Source organism: Brachyistius frenatus, unplaced genomic scaffold, assembly GCF_029030835.1.
Source record: "Brachyistius frenatus isolate BFR_SWC_R1_liver_20210118 unplaced genomic scaffold, ASM2903083v1 Contig_6, whole genome shotgun sequence".
Lineage (NCBI taxonomy): Eukaryota > Metazoa > Chordata > Actinopteri > Embiotocidae > Brachyistius > Brachyistius frenatus.
This window is the reverse complement of record NW_027210605.1, coordinates 968899-981449: the sequence shown is the minus strand read 5'-3', so window position 1 is coordinate 981449 and position 12551 is coordinate 968899. Positions and strand designations below refer to the sequence as shown.

At 42.5% G+C, this 12551-nt stretch overlaps 3 protein-coding genes across 11 annotated transcripts in view; 2 read left to right on the top strand and 1 right to left on the bottom strand.

Moving 5' to 3' along the window:
* The window catches only part of iqsec1a (IQ motif and Sec7 domain ArfGEF 1a), an 88961-nt gene extending 84649 nt beyond the window's left edge, over window positions 1-4312 (top strand). For 7 of the 8 annotated variants that reach the window (XM_069723549.1, XM_069723542.1, XM_069723555.1 and 4 more), the window contains one exon: window positions 562-4312. In XM_069723549.1, the coding sequence (XP_069579650.1) occupies window positions 562-1098 (537 nt within the window). In that variant the 3' untranslated portion in view covers window positions 1099-4312. The remainder of the gene's footprint in view (window positions 1-561) is intronic. The other variant, XM_069723590.1, reaches the window with a different exon arrangement.
* A 799-nt stretch (window positions 4313-5111) lies between these two features.
* On the top strand, window positions 5112-6322 carry gp9 (glycoprotein IX platelet). Of its 2 annotated transcripts, none has more exons than XM_069723512.1 (2): window positions 5112-5210; window positions 5572-6322. In XM_069723512.1, exon 2 carries the CDS (start codon window positions 5573-5575, stop codon window positions 6311-6313), a length of 741 nt encoding a protein of 246 aa, XP_069579613.1. In that variant the 5' UTR covers window positions 5112-5210; window position 5572; the 3' UTR covers window positions 6314-6322. The 2 variants fall into 2 exon arrangements, with proteins under 2 accessions (XP_069579613.1, XP_069579604.1); XM_069723503.1 differs by having other exon boundaries at window positions 5112-5240.
* An 80-nt stretch (window positions 6323-6402) lies between these two features.
* On the bottom strand, window positions 6403-11680 carry LOC138635818 (haloacid dehalogenase-like hydrolase domain-containing 5). Its single transcript, XM_069723491.1, has 8 exons — window positions 11416-11680; window positions 10382-10585; window positions 10167-10279; window positions 9975-10068; window positions 9859-9892; window positions 9571-9745; window positions 9266-9454; window positions 6403-8289 (listed from the first exon to the last, which is right to left on the bottom strand). Exons 1-8 carry the CDS (start codon window positions 11533-11535, stop codon window positions 7893-7895), a joined length of 1326 nt encoding a protein of 441 aa, XP_069579592.1. The 5' UTR covers window positions 11536-11680; the 3' UTR covers window positions 6403-7892.
* Window positions 11681-12551: the final 871 nt, after the last annotated feature.

Sequence of the window (12551 nt, the reverse complement as noted above, 5' to 3'; positions counted from 1 at the left end):
TCCAGGCCTGTTGAGACGTCTGCACACAAGAGTTTAGGTCCTTTTGCCTTCTGACTTCTAGCTGAATGAGTGGATGACGAGTTTGCCTGTCACACCCTCTGCATGTGGAAACTATGCCTCCATTGATTATAACAAGTTGCATGTGTGACTCTTAGAGAGTTAAGCACTTGGACTGCAATGAAGATGAAATGTTTTGGTTTTTTTTCTTCCCCTCTTAATGTCTTTATTTATGCCTCTAACGGTATTTATGTCATTTCTCTTGTTACAGATTTACTGTTTCAAGACAGTTAGCTCCCTCACAACAGATCTTTTTTTGAATATAGGCTCCCTTCGTCATGAAGCGTTTGCCCAAGCCGAAATATTCCTAGTGTTGCTGCTGCCTATCATGAATACATTTTTAGTTTCTCATTTGCATGCCCTATAACATTTTGCTACTTGTTTATCTGAAATGAGAAAACTGTGAATTCATCCTGCTGGTGCCTTGTGGCTGCAGCGTAGCAGGTGTTGTGCAGTAGCACAGAGTCTGACAGACATGCTGTTACCTTTTTTTCCCTCCTGCAGGGGTCCATCATTAGCAGTCCGCACACACGAAGGAGAGCCACCGCGCCACGTGAGGGCGCGCCACGCGGCCATCCCGCCATCCCTAACACAGCGTCGACTTCCATCCTCGGGTCGCTCTTTGGCAGCAAGCGAGGGAAACCGTCATCTCAGAGCCACCCTCCTTTCCCGCCACCCGGTCAACCCACCCTCATATCCCACAAGCCCCACCCGACTAACCTGCACCACACAGCACAGGTATCGCACTCGGTGCAGGCCCAACTCCACGGCCACCACTCTCAGTACTGCCAGGTCCCGCAGAACCCGCCGCCTTACCACCACCACCACCACTACCACCCGCCTCCCCACACACAGTACCACCAGCACCCGGCCTACGCCTCACACACACACCAACACCCCCACTCACAGCACAGCCATTACAGCCAGCATTCCCATCACGCCTCACACTCCCAGCACGCTCCCCACCACCACAGTCAGCAATCGGGTTCGGCGCCTGGCGGACCCAAACCCAAACACAGTGGCATCAGCACCGTAGTGTGATGCTCCGAACACAGAGAGGAGAAGCAAAGAGGGAACTGAATGAAAGAAGGACAATTGCTTACACCAAAGGGACTGACAGCATAACTCTATGGCCTGTCCACTGTGTTTCTGCTGCTGTGATGGGAACCAATCACACGCAGTCACCTTTTTCACTTCCAGGTCCAACTAATATGCAGGATGGAAATCGGACTCAAATCTTCCACTAGGGGCCTTTTAATAGTTTGCCTGATCAGGGGCTTTGGGTCCCTTCAGGGTTTTGTGTGGGGGTGGGAGGGGTTCTGCACAGTAAAATGCTCTTTGTTATCCAAACACACACAAACACACCGCCTGGCCGTGACGGCTGAGGAGAAACCTTGTTTTCCAGCAAGCCGACCCCACCCTCCCCACCCCCCGACCACCCTATCACCTCCGCTTCCCTCCCCTCCCCCGCCGCTTCACTCCCTCGATAACCTGTCTTACATTCACATAATCAGGAGGAAGATGGCCTGAGATGAGAACATGGCTGAGTGTTTTCTCTCTAACATCGGCAGAGTTTCCCGTGCACAGCCTTTCGGAAACCCAACTTTCTAATCTTCGGTTTGCAGACCCTACCATCATATGAATGCTATCTGTTGTTGCCTCCCTTAGAGCTCATATGTAGTGAAAAACCTAGATATAATCATTTCACACTAACTTAAATCAAAGGACAGGAAACAACTCGACTGAGTCAGTCATAGTAGTTCTAGTGCTGTATTTACTGTAGATGACAGCTATATGTGTTGTCTCCTAGCTCTCATAAATAAATGTGCCAATTATTAATGCATAATCTATTTAGTCAAGATTTCATGTACAGTATATTGTGTGTAAAGTAATTTGTAAGATTATACTTACAATTATTATTATCAGCAAAAATGAACTTTATCAGTATTATACTGACTCTGTGGTAACAGGATGTAGATCTGATAGGAGTGAACTCCCATTCAGTCCGACCTATAATCTATTCTGGACTTTTTGCCTTTCAAACGGATCAGTAAAAACCTCTGGAGGGCAGCTGTTGCATGTGAGCTTCAAACCGCTGCGCTGTCACGGCTGACGCCTCAAAGCAGACTTTTCCTGTCAACTCTTGCGGTTTATAAACTACGTTGTTAGCTCAGTTTACGCCTCACACTGCGGCTGCTTTAACTGTAAGATGTAAAATTAAGGAACACTTCAGTTCCCGTTAAGAACGGACCCACAGAAAGCGTTGAACATGTTAAGTCTGTTGCCTTCAACATGTGCAACAGCTGCTTTCCGACACTCTTCAAATCAAAACTAGAAACACTTCTTAAAGTCTTCTTTTGCCTTGTTTAGAATATTTTTTTATTCACCGACGATATTTGGTGAGTGAATAAAATCAGTTCTTACATAGTGGAGTATTTTTTTCATCTTTTTTTCTATTATATGTGCAATATCTTTGTACTGATTTTGTACATTAAGAACAAGAAAGGTGTCCCTCCCTATTTGTGCGTTTTTCTTGTTGCGTCATTATTTATTTATTTTGTTTTGTTTTGACCCCTGTCAGAGTCTTTTTCGCGGTAAATTAAATGTCTGGCTTGTCCTCATGCTCTTATGAGAGGTACAGACTCGGAGTTCAGTGGAATGTCTAGTAAGTGATTTTTTGCATGTAATGTTATTGATGTGAGGCTATCCTCTGCACATTGTATAACAAATCAGTGTTACCATAGCAAGTTTAAGTGCAATCATGTTCGGAGAATGCAGACTTGCGCTGAGAGTGGAAGTCTGTTATCTTGTTGTCCAGGACGAGATTCAGGTGAAAAAAAAAAAAAAAAAAAAAACTTTTTTTTTTTTCATTTAAAACTATATAAATACAGTTCACGGTGGAAAGAAGAATGTGTGTATATATTTTAATAAAAGGAATATGCTTCTCCTGGGGCTGAACAGAAATATTTTGCTGGATAAGCACATATGAAAGAACACTTTCATTTTTTTCAGGAAATGCAGTTATAATATACAAAATGCAAACTGAGTAAAAGAACTGGGTATATGTAAAGAATAACTTTCTACATTCTACAAATAAGAGTCTATTCTAGTGTGTAAATTAGTGACAGTAAACTGTTTGTCCCAATATTCAGGTTGTAAATGTATTTTAACACTCACAAAGTAAACCATTAACCATAAGTCAGGCTTCTTCTCACATTTCTCCTCTTGTGAATGAACAAGTTCAGATGACAGACATATCACATATGGGACATTAATGATCAGCTGAATGTGTCTTCCCATTGATTTCTAGGATTCTGAAATCTTGGGATGATGTGAAACTGACGAATCTGTTTATTTTTGGTGTGTGTTGTAGTGCTTCAAATGTCTACAGTCATTCTTTGTGAGAACGTACCCCGACAATGCACTGCATGGATCTGATGCATCATGTGTCCTTTTCACTGTGAGCTGATGGGAAAAAAACAAAAAACAAATCAGCCTATAAAATTTTGACTTCTCCTTTGGGTTTGATTAATTTTCTGATGTTGACGTGTTCTTGTTGTTCCATGTTAGCCTGGTAGTTATTGAAGCTCAGCATGCATTTCATCAACAAAGCCATTGTGTAAATTACAAACATAAAGAACATTGCACTTCTGTCGCTGAGGGCTTTCATCGTGTAAATACGGGATTTTGATGTGCAAACTGATGAACTGCTTGGTTGGAGGGTTTCTCTTTCTGAAGCTGTAAAAGGGACCAAGACTGGGGTTAAAGGAGATGTACATAATGTGTATATGATCAGCGCTCTATTCTGATATCTGCAGTAAAGATAGGGATGTATATACAACACCTCATAGATGGACGCGAGGGGTGATAACCTGAACATATCGATTGTCTCTGCCTCCAGCTGTTGTGAACTGACATTTGCTGTGGAAATCAAAAACGGACTGTTAAAGTTTGCTGCCATTTACATCTAGCTCTCTTTTCATACATGCACCCACATCCACTACACACACACACACACACAAACAAACACACACACGCACATAATGTACACAGACAAATGACACATCCTGCTGCAAGCTGTTCAGTCTGGCGTGAGACACATTTAAAAGAAAAAAGGAAAAGACAGGAATGGCCTCATTTATATGTGCATTCTGTTTGTACAGTGAGTAGTGAGTCAGTAAGACCCCAGTTATTGTAAAACTTCAACTGTGACAATGTTGAGAACGCAAAATAAACAAATATATGACTTATGGTACACACGTGTTGTCTTTGCTCGCCAGTGCATTTACCAGTCGGCGCACACACTGCTTGATTTTATCAGCTGACGTGTGAATCAAATGAAAATTACACAGTTTTTCTCCTTTTCTTTTTTTTTGTAATGCATTTCCCATCAGTGCCTTATCTTTAGGCTCCCATAGCTTCTGCTTCCAGACTCCAACAATGCTTTCTACTAGTGTGGCAGCATTTCCACTAGAGGGCAGGCATTAAAGTGGCATTAAATGAGATAGAAAATGTGTGCCATTACACCACCTATGGGTGAGACCCAGTGCATTCCTCTTTTAAGGAGCAGTGAAAATGATTGTTAACACACTCGCCTCTCGTCTTGAGACTTGTTTTTCTTGGATTGTCGATAGTCTTGGATCACTGTTGGTCACCCTCAGCGTGTGTCCATTCTGCTTTTTACTCAACATTTCCATTAAGAAACATTCTCTCTTTGGCCTCGAGCTCATTTCAGTGTTTGTTTGCTGAAATATTCAGTCCAATCCACTTAAAGCTGTACATGCTCCCAGCTACAATTTGCAGTAAAGTGCCTCCTGTGCCATCAGCACTGCAGTGGATGTTAGTTATAAACACTGAGTGGGAGAGCTTCAGATAGCCTCCCCTACTATTTCAAGAGATAAACTATTATCTCTTTTAAGCAGATGGATTTCTTTCATGTCATGTGCAGCGTAACCGTGTAGTTTTATTGGTGCATCGCTCACACTGACGCTGCTCTGTATTGGGCGTGTGATTATTCTGAGCTTAAGAACACATCAGTTACAAAACAGGGATGCCTTGAGGTCAGAGGGAAACTTCTGAAACATTCAAATGTCACATTGGACTAGAACAGTGAAGATACAGTGAGATTTTACGGATGACAGGCACCACAGGAGGTAACTTTGATGTAGGCTTGACTCTGAAAGGTTTGTATTCCTGTTAAATATTTGAGCGGAAGTTTGGCATTTACTTTTTCATTTTCCCATAATTTAACACTGATCTTTATTCAAGCTTCAGGCTGCGGAGAAACATTTATTTTTTCTCATCTACTGGATGTGTGGATTTTCTTTGTTGCTTAATATTAATCTTGTACTAACACAGTTTTATGTACAGTCTGATTTTAGAATATAAAAACTCACTAATTGTTGTGCCGGAAGCGTTTGTCAAAGCATCCTCGCTGTTTTGTAATTTTGTAAAATGCTTTTTCATAATGATGCTGTATTTTTAAGAAGTGTGACCATTTTACAGACCCTGCAGGATGCTGTCCAGTTTAAGCTTACCTGTCCTCCTCCTCCTGGCCACATCAAGTGCACACAGTGTTGGTAAACCCTGCCTCTGTTCAGCCTTCCGGCCTGCTGGACTGAAAGTCAACTGCAGCTCTTTAAATCTGATGGAGCTGCCTCATCTGCCCTCAGACACTACAGAGCTCCATGTGGAGGACAACCGGCTCACCTCAGTGTCTCCGGGCCAGTTTGACCGACTTATCGGTCTGAAGAAGGTCTCCCTGTCTGGGAACCCCTTCCACTGTGACTGTAGGATCCAATACCTGAGGAACTGGTTACTGAAGAACAGGGCGCTGGTTCTGAAGGAGCCTTTCTGCTCCAGCCCCAGCGCTGTGGCTCAGAGAGCCATCACTGAACTTAGCGACGACTACTTTTCTCCCTGCGCCCTGGCAAGGTGTCCTGATGCGACTTACAACGTCATGATGGGGGGGGTCCTATGCTGCATCATTGTTCTGCTTCTGTGGAGCTTGAGCCTTGCCCGAAAGTCCACTTTCACTCTGTACATAGATGAGAGACACTCAGGATTGGAAGCCAACTCTTTGCGCTCCCTGAAGCCCAAACACAGGAGGAAGCTGCACACTGGACCGTCAGGAGTCACCGCCGACTCTCCAGTCTGTACACAGGATCTAGAAAGGCCACTTACCAACATGGAGCTACTGCCACAAGAACTGGATGTGTTACACAAGAAGCACAATATAAAGATAAAGGCTACCTGAAGGACCTTTTTCCACTGCAGTGGACTGACAAAAACATTACAAATGGAAAATAGAACAGAGGGGAAACTTTAATTTCCTAAAACTTCATGTTATTTTTTTTTCTTCACAATGGCACAGTGTTACAATGGTTAGCACTGTCGCCTCACAGCAAAAAAGGCCCGGTTTGAACCTCAGATGGGGATCTGTGTACATGGGTGTCAGATGATTTTGGTGATACTAAAGCGTATACCTTTAGTCTCCTCGGATAGGCTCCAGCCCCCGTTACCCTGTAGAGGGATAACGGAGGGATGGAGAACTCTGAAAATTCATAGAATTGTTACACATTTCACATTTAGAAATTCACCAGAAACTACTGTGTATGATGGATTATCAAACTTAAGTCACTATAATTAATTTGCTCATTACAAATAACCTTACATTGTAGTATTTAGAACTATTTTGACTGTGCTGGAATTGATTGAGAACGAACTACAAAAGCCTAAATACTAATCTGTCTATGTATGATACTTGTCATCATAGATAGACTGTTACAGCTGTCAGGACTCTCCCAAGAAGACGGAGCCAGTTGAGCTTTTATGTTCAAAGAATTTGTTAAAAGACATTAATTGTGGAGAAATCTACACCAGTCAGTCTGTTATGAGTGTCTAATTAGAGTCATCATTATTTTGTTTATTTCAGATAAATTGTGGATAATTTCTAGTTGAAAAAAAAACGCAACAATTTGACGTATCTATTCCTTATATTTTCTCACGTTAAGGTATTTACAATGAGTCGGTTACTACAAATGAGGTGATCAAAGTTTACGACATAGCTCAATAAATGTCAAGTTAGATTCTGCATCGGGAATTAAAATTTTGAAGCATAAAAATGAATTTCTAAATTATAATTAACACGTCATGGAAGGAAGATATGGTAACATTTAACAGATGAAAGTCTCTGATCTGTGCAAATATTGGTCAAGGCTCTCACAACTAGACAAACTGCAGACAGACAGTACTATTAGAAGACGATATTGCACATCAAACAGCTGCTTTTGTTTTTTTTAAAGTACAAGTATTACTCTCATATTCATGCATAGATTTTCCAGGATAAATGGGTAAACAAATGACTAAAAATCCAATAATATAAGTCACCTTAAGAATGAAGGTCAAATGTTTCCGGGATCTTCTTCAAAGCACTGGCAAATTCTTGTAATAAATATAGGATGGTTTCAGGATTCGTGGCAATCTAGAACATTACTATCATCTAAAAAAATATTTGTTAGGATCAAATAAGGCAGTTCTTACACATTTCCTCAATGAAAAATAAGGTAATTAAAGACTATCACGAAAACAATATAAAAGAGCAGAGATGATAGTAACAGTTACATGACTTGTTTTTTTTTTTAAGTTTCTCTCAATGTTGAATGCTTAGAAGATTACCTATATTTTGTCAATGTCCTGTCAGGTGGTTAAACAAAGTCCACAGTGTTAGGCTCCTAGAGGTTTATGCATTAAGTGGTATTTCCAGTTTAATGCCCTGCATTCCCACCCAGCCCCCTTCTTACTTGGACCTCCATCACCACTGTTGGCTCGAAACTCTACTGAGGCACAAACTTTTCCTGCTCGAAGATGAGGTCGACAGCTTCGGCCACATCCTGCACAATGTGGCCCGGCTCCACCAGGGCGGGGTCGAATCTGAAGTCCCGGTGCCCGTGGAACACAGTCTCTTTGATGCAGTGGTTGGCGTCGGACGGCACCTCCGCGTTGGGGTTGTACACCCCCGTACACACCAGGACAGACTTACAGGAAGTGGCAGAGGGCAGCGCCAGCTCGCTTTCCCACAGGCTGTCGATCTCCTCCTCCCTGGGCACAGCACTGGTCGACCCAGTGGCAGCCGCCATCTTGGCAACGGCTTTGGGGTTCTTTCTGGCGACTCTGTCCTCCAGGTAGCGGCTGTACAGGTTGGCGCCGTAGATGTCCGTCATGAGGTTATCTCTGAGAGTACAGAAGAGAAAAGATTACTGGGTGCCTCAGCCGGAATGCCTCTATATGAATATTAGCCAGAATGGGTTTGTTCTGTGCAACTCCAATTAGAAAAGAGCCATTAAAGCAAACACAGAACAGCTGTAGAAGCAGAACAACAACAATCAGGCCAAAAAAAAAAAAAAAAAGTTGGAAGTGAAACACGCAAGTTCTGAAAGTAAACCATGTTATGTTCACGGACACATTTGTGGGCAGCTGAAAGGGAGGACTTCTGTTTTTTTTAGCATGTTTTCTCAGATTAGTGAGCGACCAGGGGCTGTCATGATCATTAAACTTTAGTTGATGAGTAATTGTCATAAGAATAACTGCGATTCCTAATTTAATTGTCTTTTTCTGTACATTTTTTTGCCCCTAATAAAAGTATAAGCCTACTAGCCTAGTGATAGCTTAATAATAAACCAAATGAAGGAGAAGACATTTATTGGCTATAATCTTTGGCTTTGCAACTACATCCATGATTTGAATGTCAATAGATGAGACTTAAAATGCAGTCGAACATAAAAAGTTAAACACCCCCGAAGTAAACAGTTGGTGGGGCTAATTCTTCACTCGTGCCTTTAAATCCCAGCGGACGAAGGGGACAGACACTATGAGATGTTGTTGAAAGAGCGCCAGTCAAACCTCAAATGATGGAAAACCACATGGATATATTGGTGGATATATATGACATCGATGTTAAGTTTCATTGAACTGTTTCCAGTGAAATTGAAAGGATTCTAACAATAATGCAAAAATTATTGCGGTCAGCTCAAATAATCGTGATCAGGCCATTTTGTAATAATTGTGACAGGCCCACTCTCCACCTCTTTTGATTGCTTACACGGCCATTAAGACAGCGTCAAAAGGAAATTCTGCTCACGGCCTCACACCTCCTTGATTTATTTTTTCGTTGTGCTGTCGCTATAGAGATAAAAAGCTGGCGTCTCACCCGATAGCATAAAGGGAGGTGATGGGTAGTTTCCATTGCCTCTGCATGGCCTGGCTTCTGATGAGGTACTCTGCAAAATGGTAGGTCAGCTCACTGGGTTTTCCCATGAGAGCCTCGTACTTCAGGTCTTTGCCCGTTATCTTCTTGTAGATGTTCTCTAGACACACAAGAAATGTCCCGTGTCCAAACCTGAGACAAAATAAGACAGAAAGGTACATCAGCTCACTGATTTGGTCACTTAAAAAAAACCCGGTGCTTTAAGTTGTTAATGTTAATAATGAAGATAACAATGATTTAAAGGTTACCGGGGAGAATGCGCCTCAGCCATCCACATGAGGTCCATGTTGCAGGCCATCAGCGGGAGGTGAGGTGTCTTCTGGGTTTGGTGAACACTGCTGAGGTTACCATTGGTCAACAAAACATCGATGATCAGCTGCAGGTTGGTCTCCCATCGAATTGGCTCCCCGAACAAGACCACAGCTGTATGTGAATCAAAAGATACGGCGTTTGAGATATCAATAATATCAAAAATAAACTGTAGAGTCACAACTGATTGATGTTCAGTTTGAACGAGGACATACAGATCTTCTTACCTTCAACCTTAGGCAGGTTGACAACAGGATTGGACTGAAATTAGAGAAAGAAAACTCAACATGTGCTGTTGACAAAATATTATCATAAGACTCATGTTTCTATAGTCAACAAGCACCGGCAGTTTGGGTCTCCTGTTGTGATCCACCATGTCCAGTAATGGGTACGACTCCCTCAGCATATCAATACTGACAACATTGTTAAAGCCCACGCTAAAGACAGAGCGTTAAGGAGAAACGAGGAGCATTATTGAAGTCCAAATTTAAACACAGAACACACAGAAAATATTAAGAGACAGATTTCAGGATACTTTTTAGCAATTTCCAGGACGGGTCCCTGTCCAGACACCAGCACACACTTCTCATGGAACTTCTTAAACATCCTCAGTGGACTGTGGGACATGATGACTTGGTCTTGTGTGATCTGGAAATAGAACGAGTGTTAGGGGAAGTTAATAGCAGCGGAGTCAGGGGGGACACCAGATTAATAAAAAAAAGAAGAAGTGTTTTTTTCCTTTTAACTCACAGGCACTCCCAGGATGTGAGAGAGCTGGTCGGCTTTTGTTTGTCGTTGGCAGTTCCCTGCGTTTGTGACAAAAACAACTGGCACCACAAATTGTCCCTGAGAGTCCACCAACTTCTCGAATGACTTTTTTGCAGCGGGGATTGGCATCCTTCCCCGGACAAGCACGCCATCAATGTCGAACAACAGTCCAAAGCTTGGCTGTGGCTGGAGGAGGGAAAGACGGGCACAGATTAATCAACCAGACTGATTGCACGACATCAAATGACATTTCTACTTGTAGGGAAATAGGCGATAAAATATTGAAAAATGAAATAACTCATTTGGAACGAAGTTAAAAAAAAAAAAAAAATAAAAAAAGATCAAAATGTTCATGACATAGTGACACACTAGATACCCAATGGACTTGAATGTTTTATTACTATTGAAAGATGGGAATTTGTCACCAGGCACACAATTAAGAGGTTTCATTTGAAAAGAAATGAGTCATATTGCATCTGTTTTCAAATCAAGATGGTGTATTTCTAAAACGAAATCTTACAGTTGACTACAACGTAAAATAATAGGGGCCCTACGACATTTGTAACATACGTGGGAGCCACTGATAATCTAGAGTGGGAATCCGGTGATGACACGGCAGTACATGGGGAGTGTTTACTGTCTGCATTTTAGATTATTTTACAGCTATCCGAGCATTTCTGCAAATAGTCTTCTTGTGCTTTTTCCTCTGTGTTTTTCTGCGACTGGGTATGATTAGAACAAACAAGGAACACAGTGTTTCGGCGGTGGTTTATCTCGTGAGGGAAGAAAATACAGGAAAGCTACATCGCCTGTTGTTGAGCGCATCCACAGCTGCAGCTGTTGCATGCAACATTGTGTGCAACGTCCAATTTAAAAAAAAAAAAAAAAAAAGCCTACACTTTAACGTAAAAAAGAAAAAAAAAAAAAGAAAAATCGGAAAACAAACGACAAAGTATCGCCCTGTCAACAATGCATCGTTTGCCTGAGCCGAGGCGCAGCAACAGCTCCAACCGTACCTTGCTATTTGACCGAGTTCCGCAAAGCCCGCACCGAGAACCGACAATCACAGCTTTTCGCCTGGCTTGACGGTTACTCAGGGTGTACAGGCCCCGGTAAAACGACAGGAGTCCCCTCATCTCCTTTACTTATTCACCGGGTAAAAAAAAGAGAGAAAAAAAAAATAATATACATAAATTACAAAGACCACCGCACGAAGCAGGAGCCGGCTCGCACCGGCCGCGCTGGCTGGCTGGCTGGCTGCAGATGCTCGGCTGGGTTTTGTTTTTTTTGTTTTTTTCAAAGATATTTTCTCGCCTGAAATTTGACTGGGCGACACACGGTGACGTCATATGAGGAGTAGGAGGGCTCTCTCTGTGCTGCAGCTCTGCCGGAAGGAGCTGTGGCGCCCGTACAAGCTTGCATCTGTACTGCAACCCCCGCTGCCATTTTAGACTCCGAGGTGGAGTTTACCATTTCTTTACAAGCACGGGCAGATCTGCGGACCCGGGGGCGGCGGCGGCGGCGGCTGCAGGGTAGAAACGGCGGCGCTCATTGACCACCGTTCTTTACGATGGCCGCAGTTTTCTTTTGAATATTTCCGAATGAGTCCCTTATCTGCATTTCAAAGCACAACATTGGTGCGGATGAGCGGGGTGTCATTCGGACGCAAAAAACCAGTTCGGTTTAATCATCGAGGTCACGTGCGGCAGTCTTTCCTCGTGCCCTACATCTGTGCCCAATTTTTTTTTCCCCGTAAGAAATCTCGCCTGTTTCGGTATGACTGGGTACCAGTGTGATCCACCATTGCTCTGCAAATGACGTGTAAATATAATGGATATACATATATATATATATGTACACGTGTCCGAATTAAAGGGATATCATGCTACAGATGCTTTGCAAAAGTGGAACACTTAAAGGTTAGACTACACGAACTACGAGAAGGCAACGTGTTTGTGGATTTAAGAAATCAAAAGTCCACTTTGTTTACCATTAAATCTGAAGGCAACCTACAAGTTATTTTGTGTTTTAGTTCTTTTATAAAATGATTAGAGCACTCGAGCATCTAGAGAAAAAAAAGGAAAAAAAAAGCATCCTAAAACAAGCAGTGTAACTGTGATATAAATTGTATGTATGGATTGCAGTGAAATGA

Bases quoted from the DNA above. Each gene is read 5' to 3' on its own strand.
- gp9 (XM_069723512.1), top strand. From the start codon at position 5,573: ATGCTGTCCAGTTTAAGCTTACCTGTCCTCCTCCTCCTGGCCACATCA.
- LOC138635818 (XM_069723491.1), bottom strand. From the start codon at position 11,535: ATGAGGGGACTCCTGTCGTTTTACCGGGGCCTGTACACCCTGAGTAAC. The intron at 10,069-10,166 runs GTATCCTGAAAT...CTCTGTCTTTAG, and splicing joins GTCCTGGAAATTGCTAAAAA to CGTGGGCTTTAACAATGTTG. The intron at 9,893-9,974 runs GTGCTTGTTGAC...CTCTAATTTCAG, and splicing joins ACAGGAGACCCAAACTGCCG to TCCAATCCTGTTGTCAACCT.